Here is a 22,991-nt window from a genome sequence, read left to right as displayed (position 1 = left end):
TTTCTTTAATCATCAACTCAAGGATACCACAGAGTTAACTTGAACAACAAATTTTGTACCAATCAAGACTATCTAGACAATTTTAAATTCCGAAACACAACATAGCTTTCAACTCCCACTAGAACTTGAAAATAACTCAAAATCAACCTTAGAAAACTCCTTAACATTCCATCTCACAAATTCAACAAGCACTTCCTTCCCAAAATATATCAAATCACCAATTAACCTATTTCATTTCTTCATCATAAACTTTATCAAACCTTTACCTCGAACTTTGTCACATGTGAAACAAGAAAAGCAATTCATTTAATATGTACATATTGACTTTGAAAACTTTTTCTAAGCTACACTTCCCTCAATTCCATCATTCATTATCATCAAATTTGATCAATAAATCCATAAAGAAAAAGGCAATGACAAATTGAAGTGATGACTGAAATCTAAGATGGACAATTAAGGTTGTAATCCCTTTTTGTAACTGAAACTTTGTTCCTTTAAGAAGTAAACCTTTTTTTCCTCAATTTCTTTATCATCAGTACATCAACAAACTGCTTTTAAAATAAGAAGTAGATGGAGCAAAAATTAAATGAAATCGATAGAAGTTCAGGGTAGTGTGGTAGGAACAGAAAGGATGGATTAAATTATATAGATTGAAAATAAAATCAAAAGTTGTAATTTAATTCCTTTATGCAATCAAAAAAGAGATGGAGATGATGGAAAAAAGGAGAAACTTTTTGACTTTTTGTGTACTTCTTTTTTGGATCCCCTTTTTAAATATCTTTGTACTATGTATGATATTGGAAATGTATTAGATTTAATATTCCTATGTGTAGAGGAGCTGTTGATGTTCATTTTTCATTCATTTTTATGGAGTTGGTGTAAAATTTATGAGAAGCTTTATATGCGTCTGATATAACTAAATATGACTGAATCCCATGGGAGGCCATTCACTCAAATGTATCCCAGATGCCCCACACGTCTTTCTTTAACATAATGGATACGGCTATGAATGATTGATTGAGACAGAGTTGAGTTAATGGAAGTGAATGCCATGAATACAAGAATTGATTGAATTTCACTTAATAGAACAATATTCGTTTGATTAATCCGAATTCCGTCATTAAACTGACGTGACTCTATCATGTGGCTGGATTTGAACCAAATCATAGAATTCACATGACCAAGGGAGATTGACAACTTAGGTTACGAGTGACAAAACAGTGACGAAATTTGTTGCCTGAACCATCGCGTTCTGTATGAACCAGAGGTATCCTGAAATTTGACCTTCAGGCCAGCGCTAGTCTGGTCGGATTTATTTGACTTTTTTATGTCTTGTGGCTTCCTTACCTGGATGCCTTACCTGGAAGCCACAAGACATAAAAAAGTCAAATAAATCCGACCAGACTAGCGCTGGCCTGAAGGTCAAATTTCAGGATACCTCTGGTTCATACAGAAGGCGATGGTTCAGGCAACAAATTTCGTCACTGTTTTGTCACTCCTTACCTGGATGCCTTACCTGGAAGCCACAAGACATAAAAAAGTCAAGAAATCCCACCAGACTAGCGCTGGCCTAGAGATCGAATTTCAGGATGCCCTAAACTAGAGTCACGCAGTCATAGGCAAGAGTCACTAGGATTATTTGCCATTTCTAAGCTGCATGCTTACTATCTTAGAGCCTGATTTACAATTGTTTGTTTACAGCCTGCTGGTAGCAATCGTTCCATTTATATCATAATATTATCAAACTCAACATAATCTAATAAATACATAAAGCCTATAAAGCAGACAATTCTGAAGACTTAAAAAATTACTCCACAAAATGCTTCGGTCAACATAACAAAGAACGCCTCAAAAAAAAGAAGTCAAAACTTATCGCAAATAATATCATTCTACTGAATCAACAAAGAAGATAAAGCTATCCCAACTCATTAAAATAAATGAAGCTTAATCCACACAAAAGGTTCTAAAAAAGGTGCTCATGAGGCTCATTCAATGGAATTGTTGAACAAAAAAAAGTTTTTGCCAAACAAATTTTTTTAAGCCCCAAAAATTGTTTGGAGAAGAAGCTGTTGTAGCTATAAAATTTAATCCATGAATAATTGAGATTCCCCAATCTAATTCACAACTCTGGTATTTTTTTGCACACCCCTTAATTTTCACACTGTTCAAAAAAAGTTTCTCATTTTTCTTATTCCATTATGGACATAAAAGGAGAAAAGTGAAAGTGCCTACCGAGTCCAGTGACCAAATCAGCAAGCATAAGAGAAACTTTTCTCATTCTTCACATCTATCTGATTGAAAAATTGAATATGAAACGGAATAATTATTTCATTCGTGTAGGCTAGTGGTGGGCAACCTTTAAATTTTTATGGCACAGCTTACTGGCAGAAGTTATCTAAAGACAGATCCAGCTTTCGACGAATTCTAAATGCGGCAATGGGCCCCCGTGCACCTTAGCCAAGGAAGTGAAGTAAGTGTGGCACAGCTTGGTAGTGAGGCTCTATCGAAGCTGCATACCCAAATACATAATGAGCATACTCACCTATTATAAACGGGCGTGTTCATGAGTATACTCTACTTACTTAATTCGAGGGTCTTACAGATTAGTTGTGATCCATGACCTCCCACAAGAGTTGTTTGAAGCTATTGTAGCTTTTTCGCTGGTCGACACCAAGCGGATATTGGCAAGTGGAACATACTACTAATATCTCTAACGACAGCTTTCTTCCAAGAGTTCTTTGGACGTCGACAAGCTCTTTTACAGTCCAGAAATCAGCTTTGAAGGCCTTAATTAATGCAGTATAATCAATCAATATAATTAGGCATGCTCAATTGTGAGACCACACGCATGAGCATGCTCCTTGTTTTTTCGGGACACGGCATACGGCATAACAGCCCGGAACAGAGACCTGTTCAATCGCTTTATTAACGCCCTACGATTCACAGTGAACCAATAGGAGCCAATCATCATCATACGGCATAAGGGTCACCAACATACCACTGTGCCGCATCACACAGCTTACCCATCACTGATGTAGACATAAAAGTTTTTCTTCTTATGAAGTCAGTCTTCCCTCATTTAATGGCAGACTGTAGAACGACAGAACGCATAGGTAAGCAAAAACACTTCATGAATGCACAAACAGAAAGCAAATTAACTCAAGTTTACGTTGTAAAAATAACGGCAATTCCGATACAATTTCCTCAAATAAATATTGATTTTTTTTACTATTTCTCGTCCTTTTTTTTACAAGCCCAGCTATCGAAGCTCATTCATCTTCAAATAGCATCTCGTAGAATAAATGTTGAATATTGAATTTTTTTGGGGCTCCATTCGGTCGACCGATTACGAAATAGGTGCGGCCCTCCATTGTTTGTACATCCATTTCAATTGGCATAAGCCAGTATATATGAGTAAGTATCTGTTAGGTTGTATTTTTGGGGAATGGATAGAAATTGAATTATTTTCATTATCCTTCAACGATACGTGCTTGAAATGAATAAATATTTTATTCCTCAATAGACTGATTTTGCCAATAATTCTTTTCTCATCTTCTCTGGAAGTTTTCTTTTTTTTATAGATCGTTAAATCCAATTGGTCGCGCGTAGGATTGGAAATGAATATAAATAGAAATATTGTATGGATTGTTATTATTTTTATCTATTTTATTGTCTGTCGGATGGCTCTTTTTTTGGACAAATTTTATTTTCTAGAATATTCTGGTTTTATGGAATTTTAGAGGAGTTTTAGGGACATTAAGGAGCGGTGATTAAAGTTGTAGAAGTGAAATGCACTTCTATGGGGATTTTGGTTCGAACATGTCACAAAATCTTCTTACTTCGACGGGAAACGTATTCTATGATTTAGATTTTATCGATTTTTTTACAGATTTCCACTTCATTTTCATATCAACAGGACAATAAGCCCGGAAGGCACCTTGTGGAGAATCGGCCAAAAATTCGGTTCTAAACAAAATTTCAAAGTAATCCTGCCTTGATTCCATCTAATCTGACCTCAGGTCAGACTCACGCTGACATGGGTACCGACGTGTGCTTTGCGGGAAGTCAGTGAAATAGATCATAATGTATTGACTTAACTGTAGGGATAGGAGTATATTTAATAAATTGCTGTTGATGTGATTTAACTCTTAGATCAGTAAAGCTATTTTTGAGTGGACTAAAGTACGTTAATACTAAGGTTCGAACAAAATTGCAGGTCTGCAGACTTGAATGAGCTATTAGGTACAACCAAAAACTGCAGGACTATGCATTTAAAATGCAAGCTTACGATTCTTGGTCAAACCTTTGTTAATGGCATGTTAATGTCCAGCTAATATCAAGCTATAGCAAATTTTTGTCGATTAGTCATCTTTTATGCTAAATTTCCTCAAGCATTCTCATTTCAGACATATAAATTATGTTGCTTCATTCTTCGACATCCAACAGACTTTTTTTTCTACCATAATAATGTCAGCTCAATAAAACAGTCTCCTGACTACATAACTGACCATTTTCCCATCCCATTCCCATATACTACGCACATAATCCATTCCATCCTGAACAGTCGCATTAAAAAAGGAAAGCATTTCACTTACTCTGCATTTATCAACAAATCAACTTACGTTTGCATGCCTTTTTATGTGCAATTGGCTTCGTTGGATCACGATAGAAGCCTTCCCGACAATAATGGCAATGTCGTCCTGTTGTTGCATGTCGACATCCAACACATACTCCACCCGAGACGCGTCCTGAGAGTTTATATAGTTCCATATTGAATCGGCATTGTCTCGCATGTCCATTGCATTCACAAGCTGAAATGAGAAAAAAATTTGTTTTGTTTATTAAAGAATTTTTCTATAAAAGATGAGAAACTTAGCAATTGAGACTGGATTGGATCTTGAGGAATTTTTTTCATTTCTCATCCACATCCACAATGGCAAACAATAGATTGAAATTGATTTAATTCAGATGGATATTGCAATGTAATAAAAAAATAATTTTATTTTTATATCCTTCAAACATAATAGATTGGGTTGGCAATAAATGATATTGATAATATAAAAAAGTATAAGGAAAGAATGCAGACAGATCCTATTGAAATTTTTTCTGCCATAAAATTATTTAAAGAATTAAATTAAATTCTTTGAATTTCACAAATTTCTTCCTTTTATTCTCGTTCTTTTGAAATGTTGTGATTCAATTTAAGGATTAAATTCTTTAAACAGATAAAGAAGTAAAAGGTATCATAAGCTAGATTAAGGATTTTCACCTTTTTCTCCAGGTAAATTGAATGAGATTTTTTTAGATTTTTTATTTTGATGCAATAAATTTTAGTTATTTAATTTTTATGGTTGCCTGCATAGGTCACATAATGTAATGGGAAGTTATTGTGGTTGGAATTCATGTGAATATGGGGCTTGTTCACTTGTTACGTAATGTTCTTTAACAGTAAATTTATGAAATCATCATTTAAATTAGAGGAAGGAACCTAATAATTGTGTATTTTCAAAATGCCCTGCTGTGAGCGGTATTAGTCAAGGCTTCATATCAAGATATGCCACGAAAAATAAAAGATTGTTCCCACTGATTTTGAATCATGACATAATTCAAATTTGTCTGAAAGACCCAATCTCATCAAATTCAAATAAGGAACCTTAAAAAAAAATTGATCGAAATTCGCCAACAGGTCGTGAATAAATGTGGCTTTTAGAACTGGTTTTTGTTGATAAAAAGCAAAGTTTAGACACTTTATTGTCAGAATTTGCAGCATTTTGTCGATTCGGACTCCCAAAAAAGTGATGTCTGTACTTTAATGGAGTCTGAACTCTTTTAGTCCTGCCTCTTTTTTGGAGTCCTGCCTCTTTTTTGGAGTCCTGCCAACGTGGTCTTCGGTGCCGTTCGGATTTAAAATATTAGTAGCCCTATTTCTACTAAATTGGGACTTCTGGTGAAAGTGATAATTTTTTTCAAGTTATTTGGTCTTTTGCAAAATTATCAGGACTTTGGAGTCTCAACTTTTTTTTCGAGTCCAGACTATAAAGTCTTGACTCCGGGACTCTTTGAAGTCCGTGAAGTCCCATACAAAATTGAAATAAGGAGTCCTGCCAACTCTGGTCTTTTGGCTCAATGTCAAATAAGTTTTGACTATTTTTTCTAGTTGCTAGCAATTGTCTGACTTATTTTGAAGAGTTCGAAGTACTTTTGAATATCTTGTCAATGTCAGTTGATTTAAAAGTCGACTTCATTTGACTAAGTTCAACTTTTGCAATTTAGAATTCTTATATTTTCATAAACAATCTCATTATTTGCTGCATACCGTTCCAACAAAGAAAGCAAGCAGCAATAAATTTCACAGTTGTTCATCCATTACTTTCCTCACCAAGTTCATTTCCCCCTGAACAGTAAAACACAAAACTTTTGTCAATACATCTCCCCAAAGTCACCACAAAGCCCAATAAAACTAGATGTGAGGAAATTTTTCATATTGTTGTTGTTTTTTGAAAATTTATTACAATCCAAGCATATTTCAATTTTATGAGTCAGTGCCTTATGTACTCACATTCTTTGCCCTCACAAATAGCTTAAATGAGAGAATGGGGCATTCAAAATGTGATAAATTTCATGCAATTTTCTCATTCTCAGCTTTTGTGAAACTATGTACAATGTTTAGTCATTTCTGTATATAAAATTCATACGAAAAAAAGGTAGAAGTGCTTCAGATTTGATGAAAAATGTGATGCAATAAAGTACAACAACAACAAGAGTCAGTCAGGGATGATGATGGTGAAATAAACAAAAGTTATGTCGAACATTTAAGGAATTGAGGCGAGATCTCATGGGAAATGTACAGAATAAAGTTTCATGTGTACATGACGATGAAATTTTCTGATTTTCTAAATGACTTTCATCATGTTCTTGTGGCTGATTCCTTTTGTATTAATACAACAACTGATCTATGTCTGCTTTAATGAATGAGAGGGCAGTAACATAGCCATTCTGTATCGATAATGAATTGTAATTAACTTTCTGCCCTTTTTTCTCATGTCAATGTGCTTAATCACTTCTTGTCGACTTCTTTACATGTAATTTCTCAATACGGAAACAATCAGCAATTTGTCTTAAGTCTAACAAGCTAAAATAGACTTGTTATAAAATTTATTCACCGACTATATCAATACAAAATAATCAAAAAGAAATTTCAATGAATTTAAATCAGCTACGCATACGCCACTCGATTTATATATATATTTTAAGACAAATTGAATTCAATTTATTTTCCATTCGCTTCTCATTCTCGTCCCACGCAAAATATTTAAATCGTCATGATCAAAAGCGAGATAACATCTACTGACATTGCTTATTGTTATTATACTGTTGTTGTTGTTTTTTCTAGTCTATTGATATACACGGATTCAACTGGTTGGTATAGATTTCATTATTCGATATTAAATTGATACGCATACTGATTTACATAAGTATATATGCTTAGAAAGTGAGTTGAGATAAATGAGGCAAAAGAATTTTTAAAATTGCTTTGTCAGGGATTGGATGCTCATTGTGTACTTAGACAGGCACTATTTTTTGTGAAACCTTAAATCAACCTTAATTGAACTAATCGAAGAATCCAGACAAAATCCTAGTCAGATTCAATGTTGAGCAGAAATCTCATATTATAAATAGAGTGGTCAGAGGATTTTCGCAAAATATCGGGACACTTTTGAAAAAAATCGGGAAAAATCCGGACCTTCAAAAGAAAAATGTTCACAAAATTGTCAAAAATTCAGAAATTTGTTTGGAGTTTTCAAAAATACAGCTACTAGCCGCCCTAATCTTAAGACACCCCAAGAACACTTAAGTTGGCTTAGTGTCTACTGAATACGCCCTTAGGAAGATGTATGGGTACCCTGACATTTTAGGGTACATGTGTGCTGATTTCGACCCATTATTTACGACAAAAATGAAAACGGCCATATCGTGCTATTCTGGGTGCTTATTTAGATACGCAGGCCTGAATTTCCTGCATTTTAGGTAATCAGTCTTGCAGTTTTTGGCTGTACCTTATAGTTCAACCAATTCTACAGGCCTGCACACTTTAACGAGCCCTAGAAAAATCCATTTACAAATATGTGTATCACTTCCTCAGTTTCTTAACCTGCCTGAATTCCTATATTCCAACAATAATCAATCTACGTATGTACATACATCCATATACACCCAAAAAATATAAAAATTCATCATTACCATATTCGAATTTCATCGTAACAAATGAAATGTTTATAGCAACAGACTGCATGATACAGAACACTTCATTTCTTCTTTCTCCTCTGTTACTTCTCCGAAAATTGGATGAGCAAACAATCAAAATGATTAGATTTAAGTACAAGATTCATGTCAGATTTATTTAAATTTATTTTCATCGCAACTTGATTCTTCTGTTTACATTTTCAATTCTAAAATCATAATGAATCTTTGTTGCTGTTTGTTTGCTTGAATTTGAATAATTCATACAGTTGTTGTTTGATGAGAGTTAATAATTTATTAGATGTGATTTACGAGCTGAGAAGGGAGTTAATTAATTTTTTTCAGTAGAAAACTGATGTATGTAAATATGTGAGGAAGTTAAATGGAATAAAGATTCAACAGATTTGTATTGGATATCCGTAGGCAAATTGTGTGCATTTAGAGGTGTAGCTAGGATGGTAATCAATAAGCTGGCTTGAAGTTCCTTGAATCATTTAGCTACAACTTTGGATATCGAGCCCGACTAACACAAATCAGCTAATTAATCATAAATTCGACCCCAGGCCAGCGTGACTCTGCCTTAAAATTCGGTTTAAATCCGCTACCATGTCAGAATCACGCAGGCGTAGCTAAAAAGGGTATCAATAAGCTGGTCACTTGAGTCATCCAGCTACAACTCTGGGTAGCAACTCCGAGTAACATAAATCCGCTAATTAATCATAAATTCGACCTTAGGCCAGCATGACTTTGACTTAAGATTCAGTTTAAATCCGCTACAACCATCAGAATCACACCAGCCTCGGCTAACCGACTTAGATATTCAGAGAAATAAGGTATCACATAATTTGCATGAATATCAAGCACAGTCCGATCTTCGTCACAAAAAAAAATTGCAAATTTCAATGCCAGTTAACCCTCCTAGCTTAATTGCCACTGACCTTAAATATTTCATACCTAAACAGCCGATACACTTGCAAATATCAAACTCAGGTAAACAATATACAGTCACAAAGCAAAGCACATAAAAAATCATCATATTCCGACTCTAAAGTCATAAAGATTTAATTTTTTGATAAAGTTAATTGAAGTCAACTGCAGTAACAATTAAAAATTGAAATTATATTCTTATCAGTGAGTTTGGTTGTGCTGCCTTCAAGTCTTCTTTCCTTTTAAGCTACCATAAGAAGCAATTTTGTGAAAGAATAAACAAGAATGTTGTCCTTGAGATGAAATTGGAAGGAATTTGGTTTTTGAGGGGTTTTTTGGTGGAAGTTCATTAAGAGTTAAGAGGGCTTGTTTGCAAATTTGATGAGTTTTTGTAGGAAATTGAGATTTAAGATTTGCAACACTTGAAGCTGATTTGAGTTTTAATTGGAATTGAGTCAACTTTTCTAAATAATGTTCAAGTATACTTTTATATAGAAAATTTGGAATTTGGAATTTACAAAAAATTTTTCAAGTAGGTAATTTAAGGAAATTAAAGTCTTAAGCAGATGTGAATGTAATAATGTGTATCCATAGATATTACAAAGATTATCCAACATTTTCATATAAAACAGATTGTAAAATCATCATATACATAATATTGCATCATATAATCGTTTGCAAATTAGCGTTTAACTAGCACGAAGTCGAGTCGACTTCAGCCATATCGACTTCAAGCTTTGGCACGAAAGACACACCACAGGACTCATCCTGGATTGAACATGGCACCTGCGCCTTGTGGTTTTTGAATATCCCGAACATACAAGGAGCATACTCATGAGAGTACTCACAAAATAGAGCATAGAGACCTGAAACTATGAAGCAAACTCGAAATGGCTTTGGTCTTATTCGAATTCTGATTTATGTCGACCTGTGGACACTCTTTTTCCGATTTTTATAGGCCGTGTACCTTCCGGATAATGCATAGGCGACCTAAGAGTTCTTAGATGTAGGCTGCTTAAAGAGATGGTGATGCACTTGGCAAGTGGACATAGAACTGGCTTCAGCTGACATCTATTAGAGGTCCTGAATCACAATTAATCTGTATGTTGGACATTATGGGTTAATAGTCATTCATTTGCTATTCATTGTGAATGTTTTGTAGCTTAGTGACGTTATTCAGAGTATGAAGCTCAACCTAAGCAACACAACATCATCCTCTCATTCAAATTCCGCACGATTTTCACATAAATGCATTCAAGTTTCACAGCACTTTCCTAATATATTCATAAACTTAATTATTAACTTTTCCACCAGCAAACTTCACAAGGCACGAAGACAAAAAGTTCAAAAACAAGGAACAGAATATGAAAATGAAATTACTTTTTTTTATATATTTTCATTCTCTTCCGCATCTTCATGTTCCTTATTTTCTTTCTCATTTACTGTAATTAAACGAAATTACATGCAAAACATTATACAAAAGAATAGAAACGGTAGCAATAATTTTAATCAAAGTTGTGAGTCAAGAATTTTCAATTAACATTTCCCCCACGTCTACTGAAGTCTACATAAGAAGATGCAGAAGTGCCACGAAATTCCAGCAATTTTTTTCATTAAATTTTTTTGATTTATTTTATCTTTTATGTGTTTAAAGGATTTTTATGCTTTGTCATATTCAATTTTCTTTGGAATTTTGCTCTTTTTTACTCAGACTGAAGATGACGAACTTAGTTTTTATGTTTGAAGTCTGGCAAAGTTTGTGTACTGATTTAAAGTTTTTCTTGATGAAAGTTATGAGAAAAATAGTTTGAGAAAATTTTTGATTAAATTTTTTGTGATTTAGTTTTGATTATTTTTAATAAAGGCACAATGAACTATGATGTTTTTGGTGATTTTTGGGGTGTTTTAGACTTTGATTCCCATCATTAAATACGTGTTGCTTAAATTATGTTACTAAATACTAGCTAGTATGTCACATGGCATAAAAATAGTGAAAATCAAGTGCCAAGTTTACATAACTCTAGCCTGGGGTCAGATAGAGTCAAATCTAACTATATAGAAGTTCCTTACTATGGACAGACTTCAGCATTCTGTGGTTCTAACACCAATCTAAAAACTGCGACAAAACTTTACAATTTTCATGACTTTTCCTTCTAAGAAAAACTATTAAAATTAATAAAATTTTACAATTTTAAGAGTAATCCATGCAAGGTGAATAAATGTCCAAAGACCCGCTATCAGGCTGACTTGTCTCTAGTCTCAGACCGGATTTCATCGAATCTGACTATGGAGTTTCCGACTTGTTGAAAAATCGGGACATTTTGAGGCTTTGTCGGAACACAGCTGCAAGGTAGAAAAGTACAGTCGCATCCCAGCAAAAATTCAGCAGATGGTCGTCCTAGGTCCAATTCAAGCTCGCCTGAAACTGTCTTGGTCTTGCAATTTCTAAGACTTGGCATTTCTTATGCAATATTTCACTCAATATTGATCATTTGCATGCTATATCTAGCTTCAAACGTCATATAAGTGAGGATAAATATCAAAATTGATACAAATACATAACTAAGTAAACATCATCATTTCTGAGCATCTAGCATAAAAATTCCAGATGCACTTGATCTAGAAGATTCTGAAAATCTCGAAGAAAAATTCCATAACATCCAACAACATCCACTTTACCATCAAACATCTCATTGAAATTCAAATCAATAATTTTCCTACAACAATTTTAAATCATTTATGCCAAATAAACTGACATAATTTCTCAATAAATTCAATTTATATTCAGTAGAAATCAGAAAATACGATGAAATTTATATACATGAAATGGATTGGAGTGAGATTATTCATCACATCTGAATGAGATTCTTATTAAATTTCTCATTGTTATATTCACATTATATTCTGCTCACTTACATATCTGTTATTACTACATTCTTTATTTATTCAATAATATTACTTCAATCATCAACATTCATAATTCATACATAAACAAAGCTATGATAAAAATCTCATTTTTATCATTTCAGCATATCTACGGGATGTCATGTGTAAAAAATAAATACATATTTTTTTTTTCTATATATATGTATGAAATGTGGTTGTAATGCTCTCATAACAATCAATCAATCATTAAAATTGATCAATTAAACCAACACAATGCCAATCTGAAAAAGGTTTTTATGATTTTTTCTCGGTCTCTGTTGAGATTTTTCTGTTGATTTTATATTGATTTAATTATGTCAGACTGTTTGAAGTTTGGGTGAATGTTGTAGACATGGATCGTTGGTGGGATGATTAGATGGGCATTTTTATTACTTTTTTGATACACCATGGCAAGAGTGTGTATTAAGGAGGGTTTTAAGGGTCAACATCACAAAATCTCCTCAAAAAATTTGGCGATTTAGACAAAAAAAAACTTCAAACATTGCCGCCTCTATGAAACCTTTAAAGTAGTGTTGCCCAAATTGTGTGCCACGGCACTTCTGAAAATGTCAAGAGCCACATCGTTGGAACAGAAACACAAGTTTGTTACACCACCTATTAATTGAATCGACAAGGAAAACAACGATCGGAAGCTCCCAAAGCTATTTGGCGTGGAACGGTGATTAAAGAATGCCAGATTAAAGTAAGCAGACAGAGAATTTGTACAAACTAGATGACAGTGCCAGCCACAGAGTCAGATTGAAAGTCGTTTGTCGTAACATAAGCACCTCATAGTGTTCATAGTGCTAATGATTGTAGTAAATAAGTAAGTATCACCATGACTAGAATTTCCAAAAACGGGATTTTTCCCGAGAATATCCGTTCCTGGTTCCCGAAATTTCACGGGAACCGGAATTCTGGAATCCCTAATCATGACTCACTCTTGTCCATACAACCGTTTTGATTTACCTCTAGTGTCTTCGTGATAGCTAAATCTACAACAACTCAACGAATTCTAATAAAATTGTGACCACAATCTCAAAATAAAATGCGCCTAGTACCTTAAACAATTCCTTATCCATTTCATACTCAATATATTTTCTCTCTCATATGCCATACAAAATTGAATTGCAGAAAAAAAGATGAAATATGGTTCTAGCATGAGTGGCATGGTACATATACATATACGAACTGCTCCCTCTTTTATCATTAATACTGAATTATGGAGTATTGGTGAATAAATATTATAAATTATGGAACGGTTGATACACAATCGCTATGTTCCAAGGAAGCATTATTAAACTTTATAAGGATAAAAAAAGAGAGAAAATTATTCCGTCCAAAAACCAAACATGTACATAAATCTGATACCACAAAAAAAAAGCAACCTCGAAGAAGCAAAAAAAAAATTGAGAAAAATTCTCTCATTCCTAGTCAGTGGATGTGGAGGGGTCGCAATCAGTAAATTAAATTTTATTCCTTTCCCGTCTTTTTTGCTATTTTTTTTTCTATTTATATTGTCATTCGATGGGTGGAATGGATGTTCATAGAAAGATGGAACAAAAAATTGAAATTCCTAAAATTCATGAAGAGAATTTTTTCGTTCTTCTTCCTTTTTTTCTTCTTTCCAAACCCCAATAAATCTTGTTTTCTCTCTACCGATTGTAAGCCTTTAGAATAACATAAACATTTTTTTTTGTTCTTTTTTAAGAACAGTTTATGATGTGAAGGGCGTTAGTGCTCATATTTTATTGTATGTCTGTATTGACTTCTTGAAATGTAAATTTTGAAGACACATGACTTAAAAATAGATTATGTCAAATGATTGTCTTTGTATCTTAGCTAAAAAAAGTGACATTTTGGAACATTGCTGTCTAAATAATATGATTTTGGGGTTTCAAAACTGCTTTTTGTTACTAAATCCATCCAGTTAAGCATTTCATAATTACTAAGTGCGACCTCTGCGAGTAGACTCAGTATCAGTACGAGAAATTCTGATGCAAAGTTTGATTTACTATTAATTGGTATATGCAAGATATAATCTGGGGTTTTAGATCCCGGGATTCAGTACATTTTAATACAGAGATTGAAATGCTTCATATAATCGAACGGTAGACGACTAGTTTAACTCTAGCGTTCTATTAGATTTCACAAATGTCATACTAAGCTACACTTATGTTACAGTGGGGTACACATGTGGAACGCTAAGTTACACTAGCGTCAAGTTAAGCTACACTAATGTCACATAAAACGTCTAATGTTGGATGAGAAAACAATATCCAATTGTCATCTGTTGGAGACTAGCACATATGTCACTTGAACTTACTCACTTACATCGCTTGCCATACTGATCAAGTGTGAGCCATGGCCTCCCTCAGATGTCACCTGAAACTGATCCTGCCGCAGGATTCCGTTTGCCAATTCTAATAATAAATGGATGTCACTTGTATTTGACCAATATTAGAGTAACTTATTTAAGTTTATGCTTCCAAAATCAGAATCCCCACAGTACTGCTTACAGCATTTCAAAATATGCACTCCCAGCACCCATTCTCCCAAAAAACATCCTAACTTAATTTGTTTGTGTTCTGCTTTTCATGTTCATAGAGATACTCATTTTAAAGCAAAATAAAAAAAAGAACTGCAATAGACGACGGGATTTTTGTTAACAGGATTTTTTCCATTGACTAAATACTGAATAAATGTTAGGAAAATGATAGGAAAGAGAATTTGATGAAGGGAGAAATCTTCATTGTTTGTTATTAGATATTATATAGGAACATAATGAAATTTATTATTTGCAACTTATTTAAATTCATACAATTTTCTAATTTCTTAATGCTTTCCAAGTGGATGGTAAAAAATATTTTGATAAACAAGAAAAAAAGGATTTCTTTTTCAGCCCACAGTGCTGCAAATAACATGAAATGTTCGTAGAAATTACAAGAATGTGGGCGAGTTATGAAAATATTTTCATATATAACCGAAATAAATTGACATATTGAGGGTAATCCCAAGCCTAAAACCATATTGAGCTGTATCAATGAAGAATTAAGGCTTTTTGAACATGTTTTCAAGTTTTATCGATGCTGTTTGTGTGAAATGATGAGTGGATTATATGAATGCTCAGTTATGGTAATGATCTGTTGCTATTTTAAGGAATTTTTTCAATGCTTAAATGACATTTGTATGCTGATATGTAGAATTAGTTGATAAAATTTGGAAATTTATGCCTTTATCGTAATCTGCTGCTTTAACTACCTAAAATTTAATGGATTTTGTAGCTCAATTCAATAATATTTTCCCAGAACTTTTCTTTTGATATTCTTCTTTATTTTTGTAAATGTTTACGACATTTTACAAATGAATTTCGAGCTATTCTTAGGAAGTTTTATTTCAATCCTATGACTTTGATGGTATGCCCAATTAGCTAGCAATTTGGCATACTCAAACGAACGAGGAATCATCAGATTGCAAGAATTATATGATCTAAGGAGATTTTGGCAAGTTTTTGGCCCTAACTGGCAAAGAGAATACTCTCGAGAGCTTGCTCACCTTAAAAATACTTGATGAGCATGCTTATTAGCATTGCTTTGAATTTACTCTGCTCTTGAGAGCACATTTTTTGCTTGCTAAGGCTAGTTGACTATTTTAAGAACTGAAGAGCTTAAGAATTTAGGTATTTGGCATTTTTATAAACCGGAAAATTGGCTACGACTTTTATTAGTCGTTTAGCTTTTACACATCAATTACACATATCTTACAAATTAACATCACCAAAAATCTAACTTTTTTGAACCCCATCATCAACATACTCAAAAATTTCTCTGAAAAACTCTTCAAATTTTCTATTTTTCTTTCCAATTTCAAAGATAATCAAACAAATTATGTCATAAAAAGATTTATACTGTCAAAATAATTTAAGTCCATCAACTCCAACTCAATCTTAAGGAAAATAGATAAATTCACTCATAAATTTGATATAAAAATATTTTTTCATAGATTTTTCATATCTAAAATCTTTTAATATCAAATCAATTTTGTTATCCTATCTAAAAGGAAAAATTCAGCCTGTAAAAATAAACAAGATATAACAATTTGCCTTATACAAACATTTTCCATCCTCAATACAAATAATCTGCAATGTTTATTTTACAAATCGGCGAACAATCAGGCAGTATCATACATATGAGAATGTATAGTACATATATAGAATTGGGAAAGAATATTTAAGAGGGGTTGAAGTTCAACGCACATCAAATAGCTTCATAAAATTTATTGTATATATATTTTGTGAAAAAAATAATTTTCCAGTTGAAAATTTTTACTTTCTGCTTCACAAACGTTTTTTTATTGGCATTTCGAGTGAAATAAATTTTTTTTTCTCTTCTTAATTTTTCATACGGTACTCAATAAAGATAGGGAATGGATGGGATAAAGGGCGAGAGAAGGAAATTGAAAGTCTCAAAAACATATGAAGTTAAATATCTCTTTTATCTTTTATCCCCATCTAGAACAAAGAAATTTTCTTTGGGTATTAATGGGTTTTTTGTGGATTAGTTTTAGTGACGCATTTTGGGTTTTAGTCGAAATATTGTCAAATTCCTAGGATTTGTATGGAATAATTACAGTTTTATATACGAAAATAGTGTTGGGGTTGAAAATTTCTATTTTGTGGCCTAGAAATATCCAGTATTCAACAAAATATACTTCTAATGCAATTAAGTTCCTCAATCATTAACTGTAATATGTTAATAAGTATAATTAAATGAAAGAGGCAAAACATGGGCGCATCCTGAACTTATTTTAACAAGAATAAGGTAGCATGAGTAGCACAAGTCGGTTAAATGATCTAAAATCCGGCACAGGGCCTACTCTGATATGACACTAGATTTAAACCTAGCCCAGTATCAAATCAGAATCAAGCTGTGTTTTCCAGGGATTTTAAAAAGTTTTGAGAAATTCTCATAAAACCATTACAAACTGAAAAATTAGATTCAAAATAAGGTATTGGTGCACAACAACTCCATCCATTTGCCATGCGATTGGGTCCGATGACATAAACGTCTTATGAACATGAACAGAGTTAGAAGAACTCCAGGAATAGGACTTCACTATAATCCAAAATACTTCAAAGTTCATCTCCAGTTGAGGCTGTGTTCAACCGGAGTTGAATTAAAAAAAGCAAAGTTAGAGATTACTGGAGGAGAACTCAAAAATGCCGTCTTGCCAACTGTAAGCAAGAAATCCCATGTTCAATTAAATGATTAAACAAATTATAGCCAATTATTTTGATTGTAAGCCTTTTTATGACCTTTTGTATGGTAGCATAGTCATAGCTAGAATTTTTGATATATTAGACTTAATAAAATAACATCTGTTCTTGATATTAGCTATCCTAGAATCTCTAATCCTTATCACCCTCCCTTTACTACTTCAGTCCTAGTCACAAAGACAAAATGTGACCATTTCAATATTTTTTCCATAAAAAATTGCTCAAATATTCAAAAAGAAGTGAAAAGGGATAAAGAAAGTGTTCCGTTTTTACCATCTTAATAAATTATTTCACAGTTGGATAAGCTCAAAGACACTGTGCGATTTTAAATTAATTAAAAAATAAATCGAGTCGATTTTTCCCTCTAATTTTTCATTCAATCTCATCCTTATTCCTTTAATATCTCCTCTAAATCCCACAAAGTGTAAATATTTTGATTACAAATTAATGAGGAAATGAAAAGTATCTGTGTGCGATAAGTACATTCAGAAATGAGCAATGAATAAAAAAAAGAGACGAAAATGAGAATGAGGAAGTAAAAAAATTCAAGGGGAGCAAAAAAAGCAATTAATTCTAGAGATTTCGAAAGGATTTTTTTTTTGCGGAATCGCATTGTGAGGTATCTGACAATATTTAAATTTCATTATCAATTCCTTTTCAGCATCTCTGTGTGCTGCTTGTGAAAATAAAATGCAGAAGTTAGTTCGACTGAAAACCATTTATCTAATGGATTATTAATGTAATTGCGTACTGGTTGTATTGTTATCTCCCCAACTACCTACTCCGTTCATCTAGCGAATTTCAAATCCACACATTCATTTCAGATTTGTCTGTTTTTGCATTTTAAATCAGTGAAATGTGCCTTTTTTTTGGGGGGTGCGGCACAAAAACCTCAAATTTTCCGGTTTGCATTAAAATTGATTAAAATTTGAAAATGATGAAATTTTCATTTCATGAGCAGCACAAATACGATTGAATTTGATTGAGGATGAAAATGCAATGAAAATTAATTTAAGATATTTTTCCACTCTACAGGAAGTGTTCGTATCTCTCAAAAATGGCACATTCATGCGTGAACAATTCATGACTGTTGCTATGTTCAGTTGAAGAATTTGATGTTAATCTAATAAACATGACATAAGAATGAAGAAGCTTTCCATTTCAAAATTGCATTACATACTTTGAATACAGTAGAATCATGAGATATGAGCACAAAGAAGGGCAATGAAAAACACAAGACAAGTCACTGACTACTAAAAATTCCTCAAAATTGTATTAAAACTAGTAATGAAGCGGATCACGCTTCATGGGAATATTCACACCATACTTAGATCAGAAAACTGTATCTGTGCAAGAATTGAAAACACAACTTGAACAAAATAATTGATTTATGAAATAAATGTGATAAATAATGATTACTTATAGAGTAACTAAAATTATTTAAATGAATGAACTGTGTCCGAACCATTTCTCTACTCACGGCGACATATATTCATAGATATGCAGTTTCTAGTGCTTGGGAAAATTTTCACGCCTTCACTCGCTTCGCTCCGTTCAGGTTGCAAAAATTTGTGAGCTTCGCTCAACCAAGTCCGAACTGCGTTCGAACTATTAATGTTCAAGCTTCGCTGGAACTGTTTTTCTACTGAGCTTCGCTCGCCCGACTTGGGTAGATTACAGTACTTTTATAGATCACTATACGAGCCGGGCTGAGCTCCGCTCGCCCGACTTGGGTAGATTGCAGTACATTTATATATCACTATACGAGCCGGGCTGAGCTTCGCTCGCCCGACTTGGGTAGATTAGAGTACTTTTATAGATCACTATACGAGCCGGGCTGAGCTTCGCTCGCCCGACTTGGGTAGATTGCAGTACTTTTATAGATCACTATACGAGCCGGGCAGAGCTTCGCTCGCCCGACTTGAGTAGATTACAGTACTTTTATAGATCACTATACGAGCCGGGCTGAGCTTCGCTCGCCCGACTTGGGTAGATTGCAGTACTTTTATAGATCACTATACGAGCCGGGCAGAGCTTCGTTCGCCCGACTTGGGTAGATTACAGTACTTTTATAAATCACTAAACCTTATAGTCTAGTAGGATCCTTATAACTTCCAGACACATAAAAATAAGATCCAGTAGGGTCCAGTTCACTTCCACACCATTAAAATGAGATCCAGTAGGATCCAGTTCACTTCTAGACCATTAAAATGAGATCCAGCAGGATCCATACAACTTCCAGATACATAAAAACAAGATCCAGTAGGATCCAGTTCACTTCCAGACCATTGAAATGAGATCCAGTAGGATCCATACCACTTCCAGATACATAAAAACAAGATCCAGTAGGATCCAGTTCACTTCCAGACCATTAAAATGAGATCCAGTAGGATCCATACAACTTCCAGATACTTAAAAACAAGATCCAGTAGGATCCAGTTCACTTCTAGACCATTAAAATGAGATCCAGTAGGATCCATATAACTCCCAGACACATAAAAACAAGATCCAGTAGGATCCAGTTCACTTCCACACCATTAAAATGAGATCCAGTAGGATCCAGTTCACTTCTAGACCATTAAAATGAGATCCAGTAGGATCCATACAACTTCCTGATACATAAAAACAAGATCCAGTAGGATCCAGTTCACTTCCAGACCATTAAAATGAGATCCAGTAGGATCCATACAACTTCCAGATACATTAAAACAAGATCCAGTAGGATCCAGTTCACTTCCAGACCATTAAAATGAGATCCAGGAGGATCCAAACAACTTCCAGATACATAAAAACAAGATCCAGTAGGATCTAGTTCACTTCCACACCATTAAAATGAGATCCAGTAGGATCCATACCACTTCCAGATACATAAAAACAAGATCCAGTAGGATCCAGTTCACTTCCAGACCATTAAAATGAGATCCAGTAGGATCCATACAACTTCCAGATACTTAAAAACAAGATCCAGTAGGATCCAGTTCACTTCTAGACCATTAAAATGAGATCCAGTAGGATCCATATAACTTCCAGACCATTAAAATGAGATCCAGTAGGATCCAGTTCACTTCCAGACCATTAAAATGAGATCCAGTAGGATCCAGTTCACTTCTAGACTATTAAAATGAGATCCAGTAGGATCCATACAACTTCCAGATGCATAAAAACAAGATCCAGTAGGATCCAGTTCACTTCCAGACCATTAAAATGAGATCCAGCAGGATCCATACAACTTCCAGATACTTAAAAACAAGATCCAGTAGGATCCAGTTCACTTCTAGACCATTAAAATGAGATCCAGTAGGATCCATATAACTTCCAGATGCATAAAATCAAGATCCAGTAGGATCCAGTTCACTTCTAGACTATTAAAATGAGATCCAGTAGGATCCATACAACTTCCAGATGCATAAAAACAAGATCCAGTAGGATCCAGTTCACTTCCAGACCATTAAAATGAGATCCAGTAGGATCCATACAACTTCCAGATACTTAAAAACAAGATCCAGTAGGATCCAGTTCACTTCTAGACTATTAAAATGAGATCCAGTAGGATCCATACAACTTCCAGATGCATAAAAACAAGATCCAGTAAATTCAGTTCACTTCCAGACCATTAAAATGAGATCCAGTAGGATCCATACAACTTCCAGATACTTAAAAACAAGATCCAGTAGGATCCAGTTCACTTCTAGACCATTAAAATGAGATCCAGTAGGATCCATACAACTTCCAGATGCATAAAAACAAGATCCAGTAGGATCCAGTTCACTTCCAGACCATTAAAATGAGATCCAGTAGGGTCCATACAACTTCCAGATACTTAAAAACAAGATCCAGTAGGATCCAGTTCACTTCTAGACTATTAAAATGAGATCCAGTAGGATCCATACAACTTCCAGATACATAAAAACAAGATCCAGTAGGATCCAGTTCACTTCTAGACTATTAAAATGAGATCCAGTAGGATCCATACAACTTCCAGATACATAAAAACAAGATCCAGTAGGATCCAGTTCACTTCCAGACCATTAAAATGAGATCCAGTAGGATCCATACAACTTCCGGATACTTAAAAACAAGATCCAGTAGGATCCAGTTCACTTCTAGACTATTAAAATGAGATCCAGTAGGATCCATACAACTTCCAGATACTTAAAAACAAGATCCAGTAGGATCCAGTTCACTTCTAGACTATTAAAATGAGATCCAGTAGGATCCAGTTCACTTCCAGACCATTAAAACAAGATCCAGTAGGATCCAGTTCACTTCTAGACTATTAAAATGAGATCCAGTAGGATCCATACAACTTCCAGATGCATAAAAACAAGATCCAGTAGGATCCAGTTCACTTCTAGACTATTAAAATGAGATCCAGTAGGATCCATACAACTTCCAGATGCATAAAAACAAGATCCAGTAAATTCAGTTCACTTCCAGACCATTAAAATGAGATCCAGTAGGATCCATACAACTTCCAGATACTTAAAAACAAGATCCAGTAGGATCCAGTTCACTTCTAGACCATTAAAATGAGATCCAGTAGGATCCATACAACTTCCAGATGCATAAAAACAAGATCCAGTAGGATCCAGTTCACTTCCAGACCATTAAAATGAGATCCAGTAGGGTCCATACAACTTCCAGATACTTAAAAACAAGATCCAGTAGGATCCAGTTCACTTCTAGACTATTAAAATGAGATCCAGTAGGATCCATACAACTTCCAGATACATAAAAACAAGATCCAGTAGGATCCAGTTCACTTCTAGACTATTAAAATGAGATCCAGTAGGATCCATACAACTTCCAGATACATAAAAACAAGATCCAGTAGGATCCAGTTCACTTCCAGACCATTAAAATGAGATCCAGTAGGATCCATACAACTTCCGGATACTTAAAAACAAGATCCAGTAGGATCCAGTTCACTTCTCGACTATTAAAATGAGATCCAGTAGGATCCATACAACTTCCAGATACTTAAAAACAAGATCCAGTAGGATCCAGTTCACTTCTAGACTATTAAAATGAGATCCAGTAGGATCCATACAACTTCCAGATACATAAAAACAAGATCCAGTAGGATCCAGTTCACTTCCAGACCATTAAAATGAGATCCAGTAGGATCCAGTTCACTTCTAGACCATTAAAATGAGATCCAGTAGGATCCATACAACTTCCAGATGCATAAAAACAAGATCCAGTAGGATCCAGTTCACTTCTAGACTATTAAAATGAGATCCAGTAGGATCCATACAACTTCCAGATGCATAAAAACAAGATCCAGTAGGATCCAGTTCACTTCCAGACCATTAAAATGAGATCCAGTAGGGTCCGTACAACTTCCAGATACTTAAAAACAAGATCCAGTAGGATCCAGTTCACTTCTAGACTATTAAAATGAGATCCAGTAGGATCCATACAACTTCCAGATACATAAAAACAAGATCCAGTAGGATCCAGTTCACTTCTAGACTATTAAAATGAGATCCAGTAGGATCCATACAACTTCCAGATGCATAAAAACAAGATCCAGTAAATTCAGTTCACTTCCAGACCATTAAAATGAGATCCAGTAGGATCCATACAACTTCCAGATACTTAAAAACAAGATCCAGTAGGA

The 22,991-nt window shown here is 34.2% G+C and overlaps 1 protein-coding gene across 1 annotated transcript in view; it reads right to left on the bottom strand.

Moving 5' to 3' along the window:
* The window catches only part of LOC139097486 (netrin-1-like), a 67,545-nt gene that overhangs the window by 32,219 nt on the left and 12,335 nt on the right, over window positions 1-22,991 (bottom strand). The window contains exon 2 of the mRNA XM_070649357.1: window positions 4,623-4,811. Coding sequence (XP_070505458.1) covers window positions 4,623-4,811 — 189 coding nt within the window. The remainder of the gene's footprint in view (window positions 1-4,622; window positions 4,812-22,991) is intronic.

The sequence above is a fragment of the Chironomus tepperi genome, unplaced genomic scaffold, assembly GCF_022539635.2.
Source record: "Chironomus tepperi strain 1889 unplaced genomic scaffold, CSIRO-AGI_Ctep_v1 contig_423, whole genome shotgun sequence".
Lineage (NCBI taxonomy): Eukaryota > Metazoa > Arthropoda > Insecta > Diptera > Chironomidae > Chironomus > Chironomus tepperi.
The sequence above is the reverse complement of the archived record's forward strand: the minus strand, read 5'-3'. Positions and strand labels throughout refer to the sequence as shown.